General features: G+C 40.3%; 1 protein-coding gene across 5 annotated transcripts in view; it reads left to right on the plus strand.

Moving 5' to 3' along the window:
• The window catches only part of BOD1L1 (biorientation of chromosomes in cell division 1 like 1), an 80,144-nt gene that overhangs the window by 31,635 nt on the left and 23,233 nt on the right, over positions 1 to 25,276 (plus strand). For 2 of the 5 annotated variants that reach the window (XM_081959857.1, XM_081959858.1), the window contains exons 10-16: positions 704 to 6,422; positions 15,099 to 15,166; positions 16,357 to 16,426; positions 21,020 to 21,093; positions 21,177 to 21,246; positions 21,367 to 21,422; positions 23,559 to 23,643. In XM_081959857.1, coding sequence (XP_081815983.1) covers positions 704 to 6,422; positions 15,099 to 15,166; positions 16,357 to 16,426; positions 21,020 to 21,093; positions 21,177 to 21,246; positions 21,367 to 21,422; positions 23,559 to 23,643 — 6,142 coding nt within the window. Of the gene's footprint in view, positions 1 to 703; positions 6,423 to 12,796; positions 12,902 to 15,098; positions 15,167 to 16,356; positions 16,427 to 21,019; positions 21,094 to 21,176; positions 21,247 to 21,366; positions 21,423 to 23,558; positions 23,644 to 25,276 lie in introns of those variants that run through there. The other 3 variants (XM_081959859.1, XM_081959860.1, XR_014175923.1) reach the window with 3 other exon arrangements.

A 25,276-nucleotide genomic window follows, 5' to 3' on the forward strand; every position in this document is an offset into this window, starting at 1 on the left:
CTGCTGCCTGATTAGAGAGCTAGTCTCTGGCCTTTGAGGAACCAGTTTAGTTCCTCTTGGCCGCTCGAGGTACAGCTCTTTCTTCACCTTCTTTACAGGAAGGTGCCAGTCTGAAGACCGCCCCCCCGGCAACGGTTTGTCAGCCCTGTATTTCACGGTACTCCTTGGAGCCCACAATTCTAATCTGTCTCTCCCTGGGTGAGGCCATCTTGTGTTGCCACACAGTTGCTACGAAATCTGAGAAAGAAGGGGAGGAGGGAAGTAGATAGCCCAGCTTACAGTCAAAATAAAAAGAACCAAAGCCATTTTAACAGATGGCTGGTGAAGGAGGAGAGAGGCCTGACAGCTATATTCATTGGATAATGACTGATGACACTAGGGAGGGGGGAAGTTTTATTCTTTTAATTATGTAAAAACCGCTGGAACTTTCAGAGTTGGTTTTCACCGGCTATGCTGATATGTATCCAATAAACATGTTATTTGAAGAATCTACCAGCCTCTGGGTTCTGATTTAAATGGTACATTACTTGGAACCTTGACAAATGGCATAAGCAATTGTGTTGGAGGAAATTGTTTCTAACAATAGCAAAATTTCACTTAAGAAAAGCACTGGATCCAATCCATTTTATAAATAATTATAAATGAAGCTATCAGTATTTGAACTAAAGATGACTTAACAATTTGTCACTTTTTTGTCTTGCAGGGTACTGAAAAGTTGTCTTCAAAAGAAATTAAAGTCAGTCAAGGCAAAAATGGAAATAAAGTTGTTAGAAAAATTGCAGAATTGGGACTTTCACCGGAAGAAAATAAAAGTGAAATCAAAGTTGAAAAGGAACACAAGAGAAGAACGTCTGCCTCTTTCCAGTTGGAGGTTATCCAGCCAGATGTTGAAGGAGAATCTCAATTTGAGATGGCAGAGGTCAGTCCAGAAGAACCTCAAAAGCAAAGGAATGTACTTAAAAATGAAAAACATATTAAAAAGGATGAGTCAGAAACACCAGGTGTTAAGAATGTACTGAAGAAGGAGGTGAGGCCATCAAAAGATAAAAATGAAAAAGAAAGAAGTCTTTCTGAAGACAAATCATTAATGAAGTATAAATGTAAAGGAGATAATGTTCAGAAAACAAGTGAAAATGTTGAAAATGTACCTTCTGAGAAGAACATGAGAAATGAAGAAACTGTTGTGAAAAATAGTCAGCTAGCAAAAGTTTTGCCTGATGATAAAACTGAAAGGAAAAACAAGCATAGAAGTGAACGAAAGGCTTCTGTGAACAGCAAAGAGATGAAAAACATTTCAGAAAAAAATGAGATTATACGCAAAGAGAACAATAGAAAAGAGAGGCAGCTTTCCACAGAGAAATTGAAAGCAGAGTACAAATCCAGGAAGTTTCCAAATGATTCTAGGCCACCAAAAGAGTCACAGAGTGCCTCAAAGATTCATGTTTCTTCCATAACATCAAAACGAAATGAAGAAGAAAAGCATGATGCAGAATCATCCAATTTGGATCATATTTTGCGGCAAGGTGATAATCTACACAAAGTCAGACGAAGATCAAAGTGTGGCTTAGAAGAAAGGATCGTATTGAAACCAGTGTCCAAGAGTTATAACAAATCAGCAAAAGTACCTGAAAGTGAATTACAAGAAAGTTTATCTAAGCATGAATCTGTGCAGAAATTGGACAAAGATAAACATTCAGAAGAGAGTAATCCAGATAAACAACCTAAGTTCAAACAGGAAATGAAATGTTTTGAAGAAAATTCAACTGAGTTGGAAATTGAAAGTGAAGCACATTCACTTAGTAGTTTCCAAAAAGATGCTAATCATAAAGTTAAGGGGCAATTAGGAGAAAAAATACGAGAAAGAAGTAAAAGTGATAAATATTTGAGTACTTCTAGACTGGAAAGGAGATTGTCAGCAGATAATCACAAAAGCAGAAATTTTAAGCATAACAAGGACATGAAAAAGAAAGGAGATGAGGGAAAATCAGAAGACAAAGGCATGAAAGAAGTAGAAAACAATGCAAAGATGCTAGAAAATCTGCACACAGAGAAGAAGCCTATTAAAAGATTAAGTAATGAACATCGAAAGATGAATACATCAACCCAAGAAATAGATACAAGAGAGGAAAAAATACCAGCCATCACAAGCCCTTTCATTTCTCTTCAAAAGACTACTGGGCACTTATTGTATTCTGATCAAACCCAGGAACCAATGGAAGAATGTTGCAGTGATATACATAATCAACAAAGCCAAATTGAGGAAGAAAGCAGTAATAATTTACAAGGAAAAGCTGAACTGAAAAATATTGTCAAAGACCAAATACATCATCATTTAATGTCTGAATTCAATACAACATTGTATTCAAATTTCAGTAACTCTGAAGAAAAAGTGGAAGTTTTTTCTACTAAGGAAGTAAATGTATCAAGTGGCACCTTCAGGCAGATGCCAAAGGATTTAAGTTGTTTTGAAAAAGAACAACATCATGTAAATGCTGCTTCTGAAGAAACTGATCACGTTTTACCTGATGCTGCTCATGAAAATGAAAAATTAAAATTTCATGGAATGACTGAGGATGGTCATAGTCCAACGAATCTTACAAGTAGAGGTCATCAAAATTGGAAAAGTAGTTCTTTAATAAAGAGTTTAACAAGAGAATGTGCACATCAGAAATCTATGGATGTAGATCTTCCAGAAATCACAGATCCTTATAATGGATCTAAAGCGGGATCTTTGAATACATCTTGTGATAAATATACTGTTTCAGATAGTCAAACCCTTAAAACAAAATTTTATGATAACATCGTACTCAATGCAAACCTGAAAGATGATCCTGCCAATATAAGAATTAAAAACTCAGATGACACAATACATTTACCTTCTAAACTAATACCTAGAAAAAGAGTAAGTGCTGTAGCAGGTATTCAGGAAGTTACTAGGCAAAGAACTGGAAGTGCATCAACTAGTACCTTAGAGAATGATAATCTCATAGGTTCAGAAGCAGCACCTACAAATTTAAGTGCAAACAAATATGTTTTAATCAACTTGGAGAAAGTAGAAAGGGATCATTTCAGTGAGAATATTGCAGAATATAAACTGGAAATAGACAAAGATCAGAGTATTAGTAATTTAGTAGAATTATCTTCAGGTTCAGTGCCCAAGAATGTTTCAGAAAAAAAAATCAAAGTATCTGCATTCCACAAAGGAGGAAATGATATGAAAGAAGTTGCTGAAGATAATAATGAAAGAAGTGTAGTAGACAGTAGTGTAGAAGGTAGCCATTGCATTGTTAGTCACAGTAGCATGGAAACTGATGCAAATGTTATAGGAACTAGCACAGAAAGACCTACCAGGATCCCTTCCATAGCTGATAGTCTTAAAGAAAACCATGGAGATGAAGACATGTCAAATTTGCTGACTGAAGGTGAAGCCATCATTACTTGCTCAGAAGAGCAAAGAAAGGCTCATTTAAGTTGTGCAAGTATAGAAGCAGATGAAGGTTTCACTTTGAGTCCGTGGATCAAAAGTAAAGAAAATGCCCATTCTGTAATAGAAAAAGCAATTGGTGAGTGCACTGTCACAACAGCTGAAGAAAGTGGTGCTGTTATGGAAGAGCTTGCAATATGTGAGAGTTCTTCAACCAGTACAAAGGAAAGAGAAAGTGGTGAATGCACTGTGAATTACATACAAGAAAGTACAAAGAAGGCAGTCAATGGTAGAAGAGATGACCTTGATCAAAGTGTGAATAGCTATGTAACAGAAGAGAAAGATGATGCTGTAACCAGTGCAAGCTCTGAACAAAAATGTGTGGCTTCCAACTACGTTGATATAAGCAGATTTCATGGCGGTGCCACATGCACAGGTGAAATAGAAAGTGATGGTGCTGTAACCAGTGCAGGTACTGAAGCTCAGAATCAGTCTATGATTGGTGATCCAGATACCTTTCAGAGTAACTCAGTTCAATCTGAACAAGCTAAAGCAGCTGAGGGCACTGTGACTTGTACAGCTATAGAAACTGAGCTCATTGGTTCTGTTATCTGTTCAGTGACTGGTACAGATTCACAAGAGAATGCTGTAACAGGACTATGCCCTGAAATGGTAAATAACATAGCAACAATATCCCATGCTGACAAAAGTGAAGACATTGTAAATGGTGAGAGTGCTGTCAGTAGCACAGGAATAATAGCAGAAGATGATCCTGCTTGTACTCTTTTGGAGGAAAACCAGAAAGGGTTTGTAGGAGTCTCAGACACAGAAGGAAAATATCAACTTGCCACAGACAGTACAGAAGTTAGAACTGAAACAAATGCTGTTGAAGTCAGTCAAGGTTCATATATTGATGATGAAGGTTGTGTAACCAGCACAGGTGAAAAAGAAGAGGATGAAGAAAGTGAAAATTTTGTAACTAGTACAGGAAGAGGCAATGAAGAAGCGGAACATGTGCTGGCTTGTACAGGAACAGAAGAAAGTGGAATGTTGCTTATTAACATGGGAACTACAGAACATGAAAGTTCTGTCTGTCTGTCTACAGATCAGCTTGGAACAGGGTTAGATGAATATTCATTAAATGCAAATAAAAGTTCTATTGATATTATGGCATGCTTATCAAAAGAAATGAAGGTTGATAGTGTTCACAATAACATAAAGGGGACAGTTGCAAGTAGCACCACTAGCGTTGGCATAAGTAATGAAAATATGGCATTTGTCTCCCCGAAAGAGGATTCTCTGTTTACCGAGACACTTAAGAACAACAATGACCTCTTAAATAAACAAAATATAAATCAACCATTGGTTAGTGAAGAGCGGAGTGAGAACACTGAATCTTCCTTGGATAACAGGAAATGTGGAGAACTGATTAAGATGGTATCTAAGGAAATAAATATACTTTCAGCATCTGCTAATGAAAAGGATAAAAGTAAAGGTGAAATCATCTCTACAAGTGGGGCCAAATTGTGCTCTGTTTCAGCACATTCTGCCAAGCACAATGAGCCAACATTACCACTTGTTGCTAGAACAGTTGAAAACTTAGAGACGGTCAAAGGTCTGCTAACATCTGAAGATTTTAGTTCTCCTGCATCAAGTACAACTGTCAAATATATGAATCAAGATGGAGATATTATGAAATTTAATAAAGTTTCTACTAGTATTTTAGAAGAATTTGAAACTCCAATGCCAATTGTAGCAGTGAAAGATACTGACACTGTACTTGCCATTAACAGAGCTGTAGAGAAAACCAGCAGCATGGAGATAAATGCCATTCATATGCCCAGTGTATTCACAGGAGGAAGCGATGAAATCCAGGTGGTTGGTGATAAAGAGGGAAGGGATGAATGTGCTACAATTTCCACAAGTGTAATTGAATACACAGAAACTCCCGTTTCAGAGGAAGGCAGTGAAGACATTGCTCAATGCTTTGATCCAAGACTGGAGCAAACTACTGATACTGCCACAATCTCAACAAGTTCAGTAGAACATTTTGAATTTTCTACTGAGAAACAAATGAATCAGATCTCTGTAACAGAAGAAAAATTGAATTTTGCTCAGCTTGCAACAGAGATATATAACAGAGTTACACATAGTGTAGTTGTGCCAATAGAAACAAAACAAAGTAGTGAAAATACAGTAGTCTCTCCAGAAGTAGAAAAGTACAAGACTGTTCAAGAAGCTACAAGCCAAGAATCTGAATTAGATGAAAGTGACACGCATTTACTTACAAAAGTAGGAATATGTCATGGCCTTGAATTCAGTATTATTAATAACAAATCTGATCAGATGTTTATTGCTTCAACTACAGAGGATCTTGCAAAGAATCCTGACAGAACAGGGGCTGCTGTCTCAGAAGAAATTCCATGTACATTGACCAGCACAGAATTGGAAGAGAAAACCAATGTGTGCCCTGAAGAATTGGTTCCCACAATGTTGACAGATTTAAAAAACAGTAAGAATTTAGTTGAGTTACCTAGTGATGGCCAAGGGATCCAGGGAGGGGAGGAAAGCAGAGAACCTTCAGTGATATCTAGGACTGATGGCAATAGTAAAAGCATAGAAATTTCCACAAGTACAATGGAACTTATTAATATAGTTGAACTTCCCTGTGCAGAAATAAGTTTTGATTCCTGTGTCTCTGGCCGTGGTCTATCTGCTGAAACACATATGGCTGGAAATAAATCCAAAGAAGATGGGAAATATATTCTGTCAAAACCTGCTGGTCTACTAGAAAAAAAAAAGTGGAATGAGAAGATAGACTTTATTATTCATCAACCAGTATTAAAAGCTGAAGTTACTGAAGAAAAGGATGTCTCCAACTCCAGTTCATTACCATTTGAATTAGAAGGAAATTCTGAGAATGCTCAATGTAGCAAGACAGATGTAAATGCTAAAGTACCAGATGCTCTTGTTCCTGGAAATATAGAAAACAATCATGGTAAGAATTAAATAGAATAGATTATCTGTAGCTCAGGGTTCAACTTTTGAATCCTTGGTATTCTCTGAGCTTGCTTGCTTGCAGGTGTTTCATTTTCAATTAGGTAATATCATCACTGCAAATGAGTATGGAGTTTGCTCCATTTATATACAGTACATGCCCAGCATATAATGTTCCTTGGATTAGAGTATTGTTTTCTGCTTGATTGTTTGCTTGGTGTTAACTCCTGCTTTTCTGGCTGTTAGAAAGGATGTGTTCTAGTCTTTCATCTCTTCTGAATGGTTTGTGAATATGGTTTATTCGTATGTATCTCATCTTCCGGAAATCCCCTAGTATTTATGGGTTTAGCTTGATCTAAGGTGCTTCCAGTTGAAACTATTATTTATTTTGTCCATGTGCTGTGAATTTTCAGCATGTCTTCTGATTGCAAGTTTGTGTTCATTGATGTGCTCTGCTAGTCTTCTACCTGTCTGTCCTACATAGTTGTTAGTCCTTACCCATGTTGTAGATGACTCCTGGTTTTCCCCCCTTCTATGATAGCACTTATCCTTGTTGATTCTGTACTGGGTTGAGTCATTTTCTGACTAGCATAATAGGTTTAATCACTGTAGTGGGATGATAACTTCTTGATCCTTGATAAAAGGATAACACTACCATACATTGAAAATTTCAGAACAGCCAAAAGACTATTGCAACCACACAGCATTACTGTAGCATATAAACTAACTAAGTCCTTCCAAAACATCTTAACTAAACTAAAAGACCCAATAGTTGGCCTACTGCAGCATTCTGCTGGCAAAAATAGGGTGCGGGATGCCCACATATGCCCCCCCCCCCCGTGCCACGTTTTGGCCAGCAGGATGCTGCAGGAGGTGTCTATCCCTTCTCCTCTCCCTTTCCTTGGATGCCATCAAGCTTGATGAAGCATAGCAAAGATGGCAGAGCTGGCAGCAAACAACCAAGCTCAGAGAGCACCAGGACTTGGTAATAATGGTAAGATTCTGAGGATTTTAATGTAATGCATACAAAAGCTAATGATTTGAATTCAATTTTTTAAAATATAATTTGGAATTAATTAACAAAGTATCTCAAGTTTCATCATGTTATGAAATAAAGCTATAATAAGGATTCCTCGGTGCTCCCTGAGCTTGATTGTTTTCTTGCAGACATTTCATTATCCAAATTAGGTCATCAGTGCTAGTGGGGAGTGGGGTTTGCTCTCATTTATATTCTAATAGTTTGCCCTGTTAGAATTGCTGGGAGTGGTAGTCCTTTCGTTAGGACTGTTAGCTTGTTTGGGAATTCCTTAATTGGGCATTGTTTGCTTCTTGTTGGACTAATGTTAATCTTGGCATTAATCTTGTCACCTGGATGTTGATTGCTGGTGAGGAGGTGTTCTGGTCTTTTTGTTCCCTTGTTGGTTGTCTCTCTTGAATGGTATATAGATGTTGTTTACATTTTTGTGCCTATTGATAGTCAATTTCTCAGAATGCCAGGTTTCCAGGAATTCTGTAGTGTTTTGGACTTGATCTAGGATGGTTTATGTTTCGTAGCTGAAACTATGGTTAAGTCTATCTACGTATTGTGAAATTAAGGAATTTTCCTCAAGTTTTCTAACTGCTAGTTGATGCTCATGTATGCTTTCTGCTAGTCTTCTGCCTTTTGTCCTATGTACAGGATATTGCAGTCCTTACACTCCTGCTTTCTGCTGGGTCTTTTGGTTTACTTAGGATGTTTTGGAGGGCTTTATTGGGTTGAGTGTCAGGCACTTTTTGATGAAGTTGCATGGATATCCATTTTGTTGCAAGATTTATAGATGATCTGTTTCCTTTTTCTGATGTTAAGGCTTGCTGTAGCATGTTTGTGCTCATCTAAATAGTATTCTTACACAGCTACTCTTGTGAGAGATTGGGTTAATATATTAATATTATATTATTAATATATTAGCACACTTGGTTAGTGTGGGTGATTTTTCAATAAACTTGTATTTCTATATTTGCCATTGCTATTTGCTGATGAGGTTACCATGGAAAAGTAGCATGTTCTTTTCTTCTTCCCTTGTGAATTTTATATCTTTGAAATTGTTGACAATTTTGTATGTGTTATTTAGTTGGTTTTTTCTTATAACCAAGATGTCACCTTCATACTGGATGCATACTTTGGGTTGTATAGGTGTGAGCGCTATAAATAGTTTAAATAATAAACATCTGAAAAGTTTCAACACTTTTATAATATTTAAATCAGTGAATGCCTTGGCTTGAGCACCACTTTCTGCTTATTGAAAATGTTTCTATTCTACCATTCAATTCATAATTTGTATTTCAGCTTATAAAAATAGAAGGCTAAATACACTCACAGCAGAAGTAAATAACGCAGGTATACATGGCTACAAAAATAGAAAGGTGTTTATTTGGGTGGGTAAAGGTCTAGGTCAGCGATGGCGAACCTTTTTTGGCTCGCGTGCCATAAGTGGGGGGAGCGCAGGGGGGTCATGTGCAGGCGTGCCGCACCAATAATGCAATGTGCGATCCCCCCAGTGTGCATGCGCGCACTACAGGCGCGACCCCCCATTTTTACATGCTTTTTTTGCCCCCCCCCCAGGCTCCAGAGGCTTTATAGAAGCCCGAGGAGGGCGAAAACAGCCTCCCCGCCCCCCCAGACACCCTCCGGAGGCGTCAGGGAAGCCTCCGGACGGTCCCTGAAGCCTTCGGAGCGCTTAAAACGAGCCTCCGAGCAAACCAGAAGTCACTTCCTGTTTGATGGGAAGATCGTTTTGAGCGCTCCGAAAGCTTTAGGGACCGTCCGGAGGCTTCCCTGACTTCCGGTTTGCTCGGAGGATCGTTTTGAACGCTCCGAAGGCGTCAGGGAAGCTCATGAAGCCTCTGGAGGGCCTCCGGGAGGGGGAGGGGGGGCTCTTTTCACCCTCCCCAGGCTCCTATAAAGCCTCTGGAGCCTGGGGAGGGCGAAAAATGGCTTTAAAAAAAGGTGAATTTTTTGCCATAGGTTCGCCATCACTGGTCTAGGTTCTACAAAACTGTTGAAATGTGGGAGTTTTAAAGATAAGGACAAGAGTAGCCTCTGAGGCAGTCTTTTCCAGTCACTCAGGGCATGTGGAGTAATCACATTCCCCCGAGGAAATAAGCCTGTGGTGGTTTTCTATTAATGCCCTTGTTTTAATGTATGTCCGTTTTCATTGGAAAGACTAGCCAATGATGATTTCAAATGGTTAAATAGAGTACAGTGAATCAAATACAACTGAACTTTCTTGACAGCTTTAAAACATGAAAAATAACATATATTTCTTTGGCCCATGTTTCTGAAAATAGGTTTGTAAGAAGGCAAGTGAGGGGGGGAGTACATGAAGTTGTTGGTAATAGAAGATGTTACCCTGATGTTTACATGACTTCATCCCAAACAAGTCCCAAACATTCTATAGAATATTAAGCAACTATCGTATTTCCCCAAAAATAAGACCTAGCCTGATTTTTACACCTGCACCTAATATAAACCCTGCCCCCAAAATAAGCCCTACTTAAGCCCTGCCCACTCAGTCCCACCATCTGGTTGCTCACGGCCGCATCAGGACAGGAGGGCGCATGGCACCACCAAGAGGCGAGGCAGGTGGCAGGGGGAGCTGCCTCCTCCTACACCTACCACTTTGGCACTGCCTCGTGCTGCCTAGTCCCCGTTCACCATTTCAAATGAGACAGCTCTGGAGGCCTGCAACTCTGCTGCTGCATTTTGGGAGATGCCGTCTTTGCCTTCAGACGTGTCAATTTCAGCACCTGGAGCCCTTGGGGGTGGTTTGCCTTGCCACCTGCTTTCCAGCTCTGTTGCGTTTCTCCACCACTATAGAGCTTGGAGCATCACCGTCCAGCTCCCCTCTCGTCTCCAAAGCATTCCTTTGCTGACCTGCTTTCCAGCTCCATTGTATTTCTCTGCCACCGCGTGCAGGGAAACAAGAAGTAGTGGGATTTTAAAAAAAGTTCAATCAGACCTTCCAACTTCACAAGATCTTTTTGCAAGAAGTTGAAAGATCTGATTGAACTTTTTTTTTCAGTCCCACAAACTTCTTTTGTTACCCTGCATGTGGCAGTGGAGAAACGCAACAGAGCTGGAAAGCAGGTGACAAGGCAACCCCCCCCCCCCAACGACTCCAGGCATTGAAATGGCCCCATCTCAAGGCAAAACTGGCATCTACTGAAACAAGGAGGCAGAGCTGCAGGCCTCCAGACCTGCCACCTTTGAAACGCCAAACGGGGCCAGGCAGTGCAAAGCAGTGCCGTAGGACCAAAGAGCAGGTACAGGAGAAGGAGGCAGCTGTTGCTGGGCAGGTGATCTCTGGAGAAGGGGGAGGGGGGACAGAAGAAAGCTCCTCCAGCAGAGGCTGATGCACAGCGCTGGCAGAGGCCTTTTGCCATCACTGGCTCTGAAAAAGCGGAGAGAGACTGGGTAAGAGGATTGAGTCTCATCTGCCCATCCTCTATAGCATGGAAGTCCGGCTTGGGAGGGGAGTGAAAGGGAAGAGGTGGGTGGGCAGCTCTTTTACCTTCTCACCCAACTGTTGATGGGGTTGGGGGGGAGCTGGGGGATTATGTAGGATGGCATGGCGCCATCCCCGCCCAAGCTTGCCTAGTCCATTCATCATCAGGCTTGCAGAGCCTGATGCTGGTGGCCCCTTCCCCATATCACCTGGCAATAGCAGCCAGCAAGGCATCTCCTGCTGCCTCTCTTATGCTGTGGCTGGGACTTGTAGCGCTGCTTCACCCCATCAGCATCAGGGCTCTGCAGACCCCACTGCACCAACAGTATCCTTCACCACCGTCTGGATAGGGCCCTCACAGAGATGGGCAACATTGCGGGGCTGGAGGGAGGCTGCGGCTGCAGGAAGGACTGAAAGGGCCCCGCGGAAGGCAGGAGACTCCTTCCTGATGGGGAAGGCTGGGCAAAGCCGGACAGTGCTCTGCAGGGCAGGCTGCCTGTGTGCCCTGCTCTGTGCTCCATCCCAGAAAATTTTGGCTTTTCTCTGGAAGGGTGAAGCAACCTGGCGGGCAGAAGGGTGTGACTTTTCGCCTGGCTCTTTTTGCCTTTTTTCCCCCTGAACTGACCTTTTTCCACATCCTGCTTTGTCTTTTGCTTTGTCTTTTTCACACAGAAAGCGGCCAGTCCTGCCCCCTGCCTTGTCTCATGGTCGCGGCACCAGCCTGCCGGACACGCTGCACAGCCGCCTGTGTCAAAAAAAATAAGTCATTCCCCCAAAATAAGGGAATCATGCTTATTTTGGGGCCCAAAAGAAAATAAGACTAGGTCTTATTTTCGGGGAAACACGGTAGAAGGAATAGATGTTGTTTAAAATGGCCAAAAGAAGCAGAATGTGAATAAATTAATTATGTTCCTATATTATACCATTACAAGCTGTTTCATTCAATTAGACGGGAATTAGAGGGGAAAACCTTGGCAAAATATGACTAATTAAATTGATCTTAGAATTAGTAAAAATAAGGTAGAAATAATCTGTGATAATACTATTTATAAAAAGGAAATAGAATATTATTAAAAAACATAATATTTAACACAGTTAAGAAGATAACATTGAAAATTGTGAAAATAGGTAATAAAACAATTGTAAGGACCTGACTCTCCTCTCTTCAAGAAAGCAGAACCCTTGAAACAGACATTATTTCAAAAGGAAACTTTTATTGAGAGAAAGTAATAGCAAAGAAAGCAAGGCAGGATCTGAAATTCCCGCTGTTAGGTTAAACGTTGCAGAAAAACCCCTCTGCTATGTCCAGTCCGAGGTGGGCCAATCCACAGGTGTGAAATTGTTATAAGAACTCGAGCTGAGAAGATGATAAGTTGTTCTCAGGCACCACTGCCAAAACAGATGGCCCCAGGCCAATTCCTCTCCCTCACTTTCCCAAGCAGGTACATCAAAGTGACAGGAAGACCAGAAACAGGAAAGAGATTGTAAAGGAACATCCGGGAATGGCAGTGTCCCAATAGGGATGTAAAGGACCTGACAGCAATATAATATATTGAAAAATGGGGAAAAAGTTACATATTTAGATTTTAGCTGTGATAAAATGATTCTGCTGCAATTTATCTTTTGGACAAATGTATTAATAACTGAACAAAGTAGAAAGATGGTTTTGTTTTTACTCTAGAACTTCATATTTCAAAAGTTCTATTTTGAATTACTTTGCCTCAGCAGAACCAAAACCTACAATGTCTGAGTTGTTCAGGTCTCAGGTGAAACAAAGTATGGAGTAGGCAAGTCAGGGCTGGTGGGTTTTTTTGCATTCATTAAGATCAATCTATCCTTTTGGCCAGCCCAGATCTGAAGTTCTGGCTGTCAGTTCATTTTCTGTTCCCAGGAAGAAGTATGGAAGTGCCCACAGACTGCAACTTTATGTGGGAAGAAAAGGCTCCCCCCTCCCCCACTCCTGATTGTGAAGAAATGTAGACCTGCCTTAGGAATGGTAAAGAATGAATTAACTATTAAGTGGTGAATTGTAGAAAGGATGACAGTCTTAAGAAAGAGGATACCAAAGAGGACATCCAACACAAACACACGAGTACAGAAATGAAATAAGGAATTATTCAACCAGATTCAACAGGTGAAAACTGGTGTCTTTATAGACGAGGACTGTGATAGTGAACCTATGGCACGCGTGCCACAGGTGATACGCGGAGTCATAGTTGCCAGCATGGCAGCCCTCGGCAGCTTTCAGCTCTGGCACGCATGCATGCGCCAGCCAGTTGATTTTCAGGTTTCCAGAGAGCTGGGGGAGGCCGTTTTTACCCTCCTCAGGCTTCAGGAAAGCCTCTGGAGCCTGGGGAAGGTGAAAATCCCCCCCCTGCGCAGGGGGCGCTCACACATGCACAGGGGTGGTTGCTTGCGCAGGGGGGTGAGGACACATGTGCGTGATAACTTGCACGCACATAGTTTTGGCACACCTTTAGAAAAAGGTTAGCCATCACTAGACTAGGATAAATGCCCAAGAAATTCTATGAAAATCTCTTGTCGAACACAGCTTGTTTGGCCAATAGTCTTGGCTATAGTCTGCAAAATCTGGAAGGAATCAGATACTTACTGGACCACCTTATATATTACATTGCCAAAAAGGTTTATAGACCATTGGTGCTTGAAAATAAAAATGAAGTATCTTTATGTCATGATAAATTGAGTTAGCCACACAATTGTGTTAGCCACCCTCAAATAACCTCATGAATAATGCAGGAAATAATCATTCTTCCTGAAAGAAAGTTTATTTCTTGCCACGGATGACATAAATGGGTCTGTGTTTCTGGACATACTGTAGGTAGCAATTCATGTTTTCTGAAACAAAGGTGGTAGTCCAATCATCCTAGAGATAAAGGTAGTATTGATTGTTACTTCTTCTTTCCCAGGACTCAACAATTAGGCCAATGAAGTATAAAACCAAAGTATTACTATTTGACTAGAGTGGTGGGATTTTAGTCTAACAAATTAATAACAGCCTGTTTATGTAAGGCTTCAGAATAGACTTTCACTGTATAGTATGAGGGATGCCAACAAAGCATGTTCTGTTTTCTTGTTCTATGAAAGGCATTATAGAATAGGCATTTTCTGTACAAAAGAGGAACTAGAAGAGGCTGAGAAGACTTGTGGGGGAACAGGTTAAGGCCAATGGGATATTTGGGAGCTGTTGTGGAGAGAGAGAAAAACATGAATCTCCATATCTTCAGTTGCCTTGGGTTCTTTGCACTCTTCTCCCTCTTAATTCAATCTATTTCTGCCTAAACAGCTAATTTCCTTCCAGGCAGGGACCAAATCAACAGAAACACCTATGTTTCTGCTCAGGCACAGGCGTTCAAAAATATCTATTCTTGTACAACTGTACTAATAAAGGTGAAAGTAATTTTATTGATAGTACTTCATGCTAACAAAATAACAAATGTATTATTATAATTTGATAGTTATAAATAATACTTGTAAAAAAAATAATCTTATTTTGCCATTCCAAAAGTTACTTTATTAATAGTAATGTGCATTTAAAATATTATAAGCAAATTCATAATGAACTTCAAAAACTGAATAAATAAATGCAAAGAGGTATTGCCTGTCTCTGCCATAATACATATTTCATAATCTAATGGAAAGTTGTAGAAGTTGTAGTGACTTTTCTCCACGATAAATTTAGCTTTTCTATTAAATTTTGAATATTTATTAAATATAATATTAAAATTATTAAATTTAAGCAAGCTATAATATACTAATTGAAAATAGTAAAACAGAATAGCATTCTGTTACAAATGAAGGTGAATATATAGGATAATGTTGCAGAATCTAATCTTGGTTGATCTTCGAAGCTTTTGGTGGATCCCATACTCAGGGAACTTCTGTCCAGTAGTGTGTGTCTTTGGGCTATTCTGTGTGTTGTATTTATATGGTGCTTGTTGTGTGTGGCTTTTTAGCCACACCCAGATTGGATCCTGCAGAATATATTCTAATTTTATATTGTTATCTCTGGAACCAAACCTCCTAATCCTGTTTCCAAATAAAATTTCAAAAAAATTTAATTTACTAAAGTTGGCTTTATTCAGCCATTTGTATAGGGTAAAGTTGCCAGATAACTATAAGATTATAACCTATTGTAATCATCATATTATAATTGCTTAAATTATTTTCATTAGACAGTAAAGTGGTGTGTCCACTTGAGACTGACAGTCTGGAACCAAAGATGGAGACAGCAACTGACGAGGTACAATGGTGTTTTGAAATGTTTAGTTATTTAAAGTTGTTTGTACTTAATTTGGAAGAAAACAAATATTTGAAATTAAGATTATTCAAGAAACATTGATTAAATTGGACTGTAATGTAAAAAAATGTTCCATGAGCAGATTCTTGTTGGGAGAGTCTGCCCATGCTTATATTTTTGCTCCTTATTTGAAATATAGGCTCTGTACCTAGTTGCTTGCCAACATATAGAAAGTAGCTCAAAACAAAAGCTTTATAGAATATAGATGCTTATTTTAAAAAATCCTAAACAACCTATGATCATTGAATTACCATTTCAGAGATATTTCCTTACCTGAACAGAAACTGAATGACCAAGAGCAAAAAGCAATGGGAGTGGGATTAACTTCATGCCAAATTAACCATGGCTGACTGATCTACTCAGCCTCCAGAAAGGGCCATGGTTGGTCCAGTTTAGATGATCTCCAATGGCCAAAGGAAGGGCTAGTCTGCCCAGCCTCCAGATGATTAGGGCAGACCTAGTCTATTGAACCTCTGGGCAGTAGCATGACATCATTTAAGTGACCACAAATGCCAACTTTCAATCCTATTGGTTCCTTTGGTCCCCAATTTATTAGTCATTCCATAAGTTAGCTCATTTGATATACCTCAATTCAAAATTTGTTGCCGCGTGTATTTTTTTTTTGTCCCGTTCAGGGTTACAGGCAAAAGAGTTCTAGTAGTACAACATATAGATGTATATGCTACATGTATGTAGCTGTACATTGTTTGAAGTATTCCAGCTTCTAATTCATTTGTTTAATTCAAATATACTTCTTGTACAGCATAGTCACAGTACCTTCTCATTTGACTTCCATTCACTCTGTTGGAAGCTCTGTGTTTAGCTCTTTTGTAAACACACACACATACAATTCCAGGTAAGGCAAATCATACAGAAGATGTGTCTGTCACTCTTGCTTTCTCCCACATTGATTTTTAAAAAATTTGAAAGCTCCCTTAGGGTTTAAGAGAGTTAGCAAGAGTGCATTTCTATGCCACCATGCTTCCTGCCCTTGCTTTAGAGGCAATACAACAGTATATTATTGTTGTTATTCTTCTGCAGTTTACTCAGCAGCATGCTTGCTTTCAAATAGAAGTGTATTGGGGTTTGATACTATTAAAGTTGAAAGAGATTTTTTTCTTTTTTCTTCATAGCAGCTGTTGTGTACAAATCCAGAAAAGGAACTTCACTATGAAGAGAAACAGCCCGAAGAGGTTCTCAAAAGTAAATTCATGTTTTTAATTTTTATGATAAGTCATAATTTTGTGTCCCAATCAATGAAACTATAGTATGTACATTTAACAGGACTGTATATCCAGTCACTTGTGGTGTCTTGAGGTATTAAAAACAAAGCCTCAAAACTTAGTCTCTCCATTGCATTTCTAGCAGGTTTCAGTTGAACTGAAGTAAGGGACTTGAGAACAGTGGATCTCTTCTTCCCTGGAAGTTTCAAACAAAGCAGGATGGCCGCTGGTTGACAGTGATATAATTGATTCTTTCCCTTAGCAAGGGGTGAGCTAACTGGAATAATCTTTTCCAACTCACATATTCTGTTATTCTAGTTGTGAAAGGTAACCTAAGGGATTTTAAATCTATTTGTTTACAATATATGCCAGTGTGTGAGTGATCATAGAGAAGTGAAAGTTGCCTTTTCATTGATCTCTACTAACAATACAATATTTCATTCAAAGGGCCTAACATAGTTTCCTGCACAGTTTTCAAACTTTTTTCAGGACATGGAATCTACTGATGAAAAAGTACATTCCCAAAACCCTCTTCTAGAAATTCTGCATACTCCTGTTTTCCCTCTTGTTGTGTGTATAATTGTAGTTCAAATAAATGATTCCTGGATACTTGTTGCTTGTACTCCACAAAGAATAGCTAAAAGACATTTTCACATGTAAGTTTCTTACATGGGAATCTACCTATCTATTATTCTACATGACATTAAGTGTTAAATTGTATTTTTTTCCATTAGAGACATTTTTAGAACGCTCCTTCACTTGATAATATTCAGCCTAAGTAAGAGGAAGTTGTTCAAAAGAGAGTCAATGTCTTCTGTCAAAAATGTGTCTGCAATGCAGGCCAAGAGCTTCATAATCCAAAATTGCAAGGAATGTAAACACCCGGTTGCTGTTTAATGAACAAAGATCTAACTCTGTATTTGATGGTATATTTCTAAAACTGAAATATTATTTCCTTTGTATCTTATGTAGTAATAATAAAAGAAACCATGTGCATACTTAAAATGATTTTAAATGAGCATCACAATGAATAATTAGAATAGCAGACTTAGCTGTATTCTAAGTTTATAATAGGAAGTTCCAGTAAACTGGAATTTTAAACAACTGGGAGTTCAAGCTTCCTGTCAGTGGCTCACCTTGACTTTTCTATCTCCTGGGCCTCTTTCTGCCTTGGAGTGAACAAGTAGGGAGTATCTAATTCTTTGTTGCTGCTTTGCTTTCTTGGGGTTTGTGCAATCTGGTTAATAAGAATATGGGAGCCAAAGTCCTCTCTTAAGCCCAAAATCTCTTCTGCTGCACTTAAACGCGATGCTCTGTTATATTTTCAGACAAATGATGATGATGATGAAAGGAGAAAACTGTAATTATTACCTTAGGATACTTTAATTAAAGAGGTCGTTAAATAGAGAATATAATAACATTTTTCCTTCACATCCAGGTAGATTTTTTTCCAACAAATTACATATATACAAATATCCTTGATTTATAACCACAGTGGAACCCCAAATTTCTGTTGCTAAGCAAAACAGTTGTTAAGTGAATTGTTCTTTATTTTTACAACTTTTTTCCACAGTTGTGTAAGCAAATAACTGCAGGTGTTAAGTGAATCTTTTGGTTGTTAAGTGAATCTTCAGTCTTCCCCCATTGACTTTGCTTGTCAGAAGCTTTAGCTGGGAAGGTTACAAATGGTGATCAAATGACCCTGGGACAGTGCAACTGTCATAAAGACATGCCAGTTTTCCTGTACACTGCTTGGAGAATTCAAGAATGGGTTAAACTCAGCCAATCTTCCCAGGACTGAATTGAAATTTTAGCCACGCCTCTCGTTGCCTTGACTGCCAGTTTTTTCAATTCAGTTCAAGCCCAGTGGACGCGTTTCTATTTCTCTCAGTCCTTTGCAGATTACTTGGACTCTTCTTTTTGTTTTTCAAGTACCTTTTTTCTTCCTTTTTCCTTTTCTCTTTTTTCCCCAGAGAGTAGGCTTGGTGAGTTAAATACTTTTGTTTGGATTCCAGTTCACCGGTACAGTTTCAGGGGTCCTGGGGTTGTCCGGACACCTGCTACTGTCCGGCAGGCTATTGGAGGCACAAGAGTGCAGGCGGTGGGCGGGGCTATGCGTGATCGCCACGGCACCTCCACTTTTATTTTGAATTGTGCTTGATGCCGCAGGTGGTTTTCAGGTCCTCTCGGCTGGTGGTGGCCATTTTGGAAGTCTCCCTTGTGGTGGTGGCCATTTTGGAAGCCTTACATGTGGTAGTGGCCATTTTGGAGGCCTTTGTTGTGGTGGTGGCCATTTTGGAAGGCTCCCTTGTGATGGTGGCAATTTTAGAAGCCTTTTTTGTGACTGCTGCCATTTTGGAAGCCTTTTTTGTGACAGCTGCCATTTTGGTTTGTTTATTTTTGGCGTGAAGCCTCCCTTTTGGCACATTTTTTTCTTCTGTTGCCAGATCAGCCTGCCGGTAGCCTCGCTCTGTGCAGATCACTTTCCTGTCCGGGTTGGTTCGATGGGTCTGCTCTTATCTCTGACTATTGGATTGGGCGGCATAGGGGTTTTTGGCCTCCCCCGGTCATACCCCTTTACCTCTTCCTCTGCGCTAGTTCTGGGAGCGCAGCAGCTTGCACCGGGGGATTTTTTCTGGCACTTCCTCTTGACTCGGCCTTGCTTATATCTGTGGCCTCAGTGTGTTCATTGTGGGAGCGCTTTAGCCTCTTGTCTGCTGTGATAGCAGGTGGTGAGTTATTCAATCCCTGATCTATCCACTGATTGCAGGGGCCCCACCAGGGAAGGATGGCTGAACAGGATCCCAGGGTTTCAGGACAGCCGGGCACCTCTACTGGCAGGGACTATCCAGACAAGCTGGTAGGGCATCTGGGGAGCCCTTAAGGCATCCTTGCCATCGTCCAGGCAGAGCAAGAAGCAGGCACAGGGCCAGGATAGGGATGCCTCATGTCGCCAGACGGCACCAGAGAACCAATTCTCTAAGGCCCAGGGTCAGGCCACAGTTTCTCCTCAGGAGCCTGCCAGGGATGCTTCTCCGGTAGATCGGACCAGGCCCGCAACTTCTATATCGGACAGTGAGGAGGAACAGGAATTTCCCCCTGAGGCTTCCTTGATCACAGGCGGTCCCCCAAGGCCCTCGATGACTGAGCATGCTGACCTCTTTGATTGCCAGCTGGAAGTGGAGGAGGAGGTCATACCTGCGGGATCCTTAGCCCCCCAACAGGCCTTGCCCCCTCCACCCAAAAGAGCCCGCCTCACAGAGGACCGGGGTCCCAAGCTTTCCTCAGAGATGCAGGAGGTCATTGCCAGGGCCATTTCTCAAGGCATTTAGGCTGGCATGCAGTGCAAGACCAAGCGTGCACAGCGGCCTAGGCCTAATCCAGGGCCTCCTGACCTGCAGAGGGCAGACCAGGCACAAAGACCAGTGTCACCCCATTCCTCGCTGGACAGCGGGGATTCAGATTGGGAGGAGGACATTCTTCCAGGGCAGGAACCCGAGTTTTTGGGGGATGAAAGAACCATCCCTGACAAACCTGCATTCTCAGGTTTACTTAAACAAGCCAAAGACTATATTGGGTAAGGCTAAAGCCTCAACCCGATTTGGTTCTTCTGGCCCTGAACAACCTGCTCCAGATCCCTTGGACCTCAGTGAGGGCCTCTTTGAGGAGCCAGTTCAACTTCAAGAAATAGTTCCTGTTCCAAAGTTATTCCTAAATGTAGTGCAGAAACAATGGGCGCAGCCGGGCACCTTTGCCACCCCTAGTGGTAGTGACAGGAAGCTATACATTGTAGATGCTAGCTTGGAGGACTTATTGAAGTTGCCCCCTGAGGACACTCCAGTGGCTGCGCTCACATCCTCCTCTGTCCTTTCCCCTGACTTTGAAGGGCTCAAGGCGGAGGACAAGCAAGGTGAAAAGGTCTGCCACAAAACGCATCAGGTGGCTGCCTGGGCGATTAAGATGTCTGCTTTCTCTTCCTTTCTATCCAGAGCTTCACTTCTTTGGTTGAGCAGTTACACATCAAACTCCCAGCTGGGGACACTAAGCTTAGAAAGAATGTCAACAAAATCATTGCGGCAATGGAGTATACAGCTGATGCCACTCTGAATGCTGCCAAGTTTGGGTCTAGGGGCTTAGCATCCAATATCACCACCCAACACCTTCTGTGACTCAGACACTGGAATGTGGACATGAGGTCCAAGTGGAATCCCCCCAATAAAAATGACATAGTAGAATAATAGAAAGTGTGGCAGGCCAAAGATCCAAAAGGGAATATGGCTGCAGGCCTGACATGGTGATTTATTGAAGATGTGGGTGAAGATGGGGGCAAGAAGCAAGAAGGAGTTATCTTGTCTGGTACTTTTCCTGGCTTTTGTCTGTGAAATACACCACAGAGTTGGTGTGCCCAATGGGATGGGATAGGTTGTAGGAGGCTTAGCTGTTGTTGGTGTCTGAGATGGGGATTATGGAAATGGGTGGCAGTAATTTTCTACTACTGATAGTTTTCTACTAATATGTCATGGCAACATTAGATTCTGATTAATACTTCTATATTTCTGTTTTTGTTTTTTAGCCTTTGGAAGTACACATGCTATGGTCATAACAGAAGCAATAGAAGGTCAAATTCTTAAAGAAAAAATATCAGAGGTATGCACTGAGGTTTGGGGTTAAGGACTGGCCAATCCAAGAAGGCAGTCCTTGTCCTCATTTCTCCTCTCCTTTGGTTGTAGCCAGAAAGACCTAATCAGAACGAAGAGAATTTCATGCCAGAAGCAATGAGGAGTCCTACTATTGAAGAGGGTAAATGGGGGAGTTCAAACTATGGCCTTGCTTGATTGAGATAATGGTGCAAATAAGTTTTCATCCTTTTGACTACACTTTTGGAAATCATTTCAAGAAAACATTAATGTTATTTTACAGGTGGTGGTACACAATGCCAAATTTTGGAAGAGGAGGCCAAACAAGAAATTAATGAGGTATTGTGTGATTCATTAAAATACATTGCAAGATATACTGTATATATATTATGGGCACATAATGATCGCTAATGATAGATCATTTTCTTTTTACATCCAGTATCATTTCTTGATTTTTGTATATCCCTGCTTGGAATAACAATTATTATTTATAAATAAAAAAGAGAAGAATCAACTTATTCCATTTCAACTGTACTCATGCTCACTTGTAAGGTCTAATATACCCTTGTGGTTACAATTACTGGTTTACAAAGCCATCTTGCTTTGTACCTTGCTCCAGATGATGGTATGCAGAAAGTCTGATATTGAGAATAGAATAGAATTCTTTTTTTGGCCAAGTGTGATTGGACACACAAGGAATTTGTCTTGTGCATATGCTCTCGGTGTACATAAAAGAAGAGATACATTTGTCAAGAATCATAAGGTACAACACTTAATGATAGACATAAGGTACAAATAAGCAATCAAATCATATTAGGAAACAATATAAATCATAAAGATACAAGTAACAAAGTTACAGTCATAAGTGGGAGGAGATGGGTGATAGGAACGAAGAGAACATTAATAGTAATACAGTCTTAGTAAATAATTTGACAGTGTTGTGGGAATTATTTGTTCAGCAAAGTAATGGTGTTCGGGGAAAAACTGTTCATGTGTTTTGGTGTGCATTGCTCTATAGCCTGCATTGTTTTGAGGGGAGGAGTTGAAACAGTTTATGTACAGGATGTGAGGGGTCTGTAAATATTTTCGCAGCCCTCTTTTTGACTCGTGCAGTGTACAGGTCCTCAAAGGAAGGCAAGTTGGTAGTAATTGTTTTTTCTGCAGTTCTGATTATCCTCTGAAGTCTGTGTCTGTCTTGTTGGGTTGCAGAAGCAAACCAGACAGTTACAGAGGTGCAGATGACAGACTCAATAATTCCTCTGTAGAACTATATCAGCAGCTTCTTGGGCAGTTTGAGGTTCCTGAGTTGCACAGAAAGAACATTCTTTGTTGTGCTTTTTTAATGACATTTTTGATATTAGCTTTTTGTAGGTTTTAGGTTTTGAGATATGATAGAACCTAGAAATTTGAAGGTCTCTACTGTTGATGCTATATTGTCTAGTATTGTAAGAGGTGGTAGTATGGGGTGGTAGTATCTCCTAAAGTCCACCACCATTTCTACTTTTTTGAGTGTGTTCAGTTCAAGATTGTTCCGGTCGCACCACGAGGCTAGTTTTACCTCCTGTCTGTATGCGGATTCATCATTGTCTCAAATGAGACCGATCACTGTTGTATCATCTGCGAACTTCATAGTTTAACAGATGGATCGTTTGAGATGCAGTCATTGGTATAGAGAGAGAAGAGAAGTGGGGAGAGCACAAAACTTTGGGGTGGCCCTGTGCTGATTGTACAAGTATCTGATGTGATTCTGCTTAGCTTCACCTGCTGCTTCCTGTCTGTTAGGAAGCTTACCATCCACTTACAAGTGTGTTCAGGTACCGCTAGCTAGTTTAGCTTAGTTAGAAGAATGTCTGGAATGATGGTATTGAATACTGAACTAAAGTCTACAAAGAGGACCTTTACATAGGTCTTTGGAGATTCAAGATGTTGTAGGATGTAGTGCAGAGCCTTATTAGCAGCAGCATCTGTCGATCTATTTGCTCAATATGCAATTTGAAGGGGGTCTAACAGCAGATCCATGATGGTTTCCAGGTGGGCCAACACATGTTAGAGCAACTGGTCTATAGTTCCTTGATGGAAGACTTCTTCGGAACTGGAATGGTAGTAGAGCGTTTGAAGCAAGAAGGAACATAGCACATCTCTAGTGATTTATTGAAGATTCGGGTGAAAATGGGGGCCAATTGGTCAGCACAGACTTTTAAGCAAGAAGGAGAGGGGACAAAGAGAAAACACCTCATTTATTGTAACCAAAAACAGCCAAAATTGCTTAAGTTTGAAAAGGAGGTAACTTGGTAACCCATGTCAAGTGACATTGAAACAGGAAGATATCAGTCGTATCCCTTGTCCGAAGGATCTTCCTGAGTAAATAGAATGAGTTAATGCAGGGTGATGCAGAGAGCAAATTGGTAGTATTTTAGCAGCATTAAATGGGGGTTGTTCTCTTTCATCAGCAGTTATTTATTTATAATTCTTTAGGAAAAAACTGCCAACAACTCTGAAGAAATGCCTGAATGTCATGCTGTGGCTGAGAAACATTCCTCAGAATCTGTAAAAGAAAAAGGTGATACCAAGTGTGATGAGTTTGAGTTTTCCATAAAAAACAGCAGTCCACAAGTAATATTGCATGACCCATTAAATTAATGAGAATTTGTTTACATACATTTCAATTTTTGAGCTGATAATGGTGATACAATGCCTAATTATTCTGAAGAGGCCTGATGGCACAGGGGTTAGAATGCAGTATTGCCGGCTAATTTTGCTCACATTGCCAGGAGTTTGATTCCTTTGATCCTGATCCTGACCGGCTCAAGTTTGACATAGCCTTCCATCCTTTCAAGGTCAGTAAAATGAGGACCCAGATTGTTGGAGGCAATATGCTCACTCTGTAAATCACTTACAGAGTGCTGTAAAACATTGTGAAGCAGTATATACCGAAATCAAGTGCTATTGCTATTCCAGAAAATTTGAAACTTCAGATTGAAAAGCCTCTCAGACAAGTTATTCAAAAGGTGTAGAGTGATCCTTTTCTTCCAGCAGTTGGCTGTACAATCTTAGCAGTAGAATTACAATATTTATATTTATATTATAGTAGTTTCCTTGAATATTATTTTTCCTTATACTCCCTACTTAATTACCTGGACATGAAATCTAAAAACTTATTCAGAAGCGACATGGAAAGAAGAATCCATTAACATTTAGCTGTTACTCAGAGGTGTTTGCAGAAGGGCAAGAGATAAAACGGGTGTGATGATTTGCATCAGATGACAGGAAACAAGTATACAGTCTTTGCATTTTGTGATGACATTGCTATGTATGTGGTATTAGTTTTACCTATTTGCTGCTTAGGATGTTATTTGCCTCCTAGGATGTAGAAGCTGTTTCCTACTCCTTTTCAAATAGATACATTAGTTGCAAGAACAAATTTGGGTTGGCTGTCTGGTCACCGGGACCAGAGATTTACTTTTCCAAGCAAAATGATTGAAGCCTGGGAAATGGGTCCCTTATCAGTTAACAGGAGTGTTGATTTACCACTAGCTTATCAAATACTTAGGAGCTGAGGGTTTGGCAGCACAAGGAAATAACAGCCAGTCGCCAGCCATCAACACACCAATCAGCCAATAAGAAGGCCCCACATAAACATGACTCAACAGAACAGCCCAAAGCATGTATTCTAGTACAGAGAAGTTCCCTGAAGATGGACTCCATCATGAGTCTGAAAGCTCGGAAGAGTACATCCCTGGTCCCATTGACCGACCTAAATTTGATCTCACATCATTATCCTAGGACAGGGATATTTGTCTTCATTCATGAGATAAATTATAAACCATTCCATGTTGTGGATATTGTGTTGAACAAGATAAAGTAGATAGGGTGGTTTTCTATTATTTGACATTTCTGTCCTGTAGAAGCAATATACTTATTTCCATTTTTTGGGACAGTCAGTTTCCTGATTAATTTTTAGCATAATAAATAACCATATAAATGTGAATTTTAGATCCATGATACAGCAAAATATAAGGCAAGTAATTATCTGAAGTTTACTAAGGTTGTCATAAAAGTAAAAATGATTGGGTGTGCAGCAAATGGAAGCCAGACTTACGCTGTTCAGAGGAAGTCAACAGATTATGTCGTTGCTAAAAATAATTATATAAGCATTTCATATAAGTTGGGTTTCTTGAATTTCTTTCCTGCAG

The sequence above is a fragment of the Natrix helvetica genome, assembly GCF_964273705.1.
Source record: "Natrix helvetica genome assembly, chromosome: 7".
NCBI lineage: Eukaryota > Metazoa > Chordata > Lepidosauria > Squamata > Natricidae > Natrix > Natrix helvetica.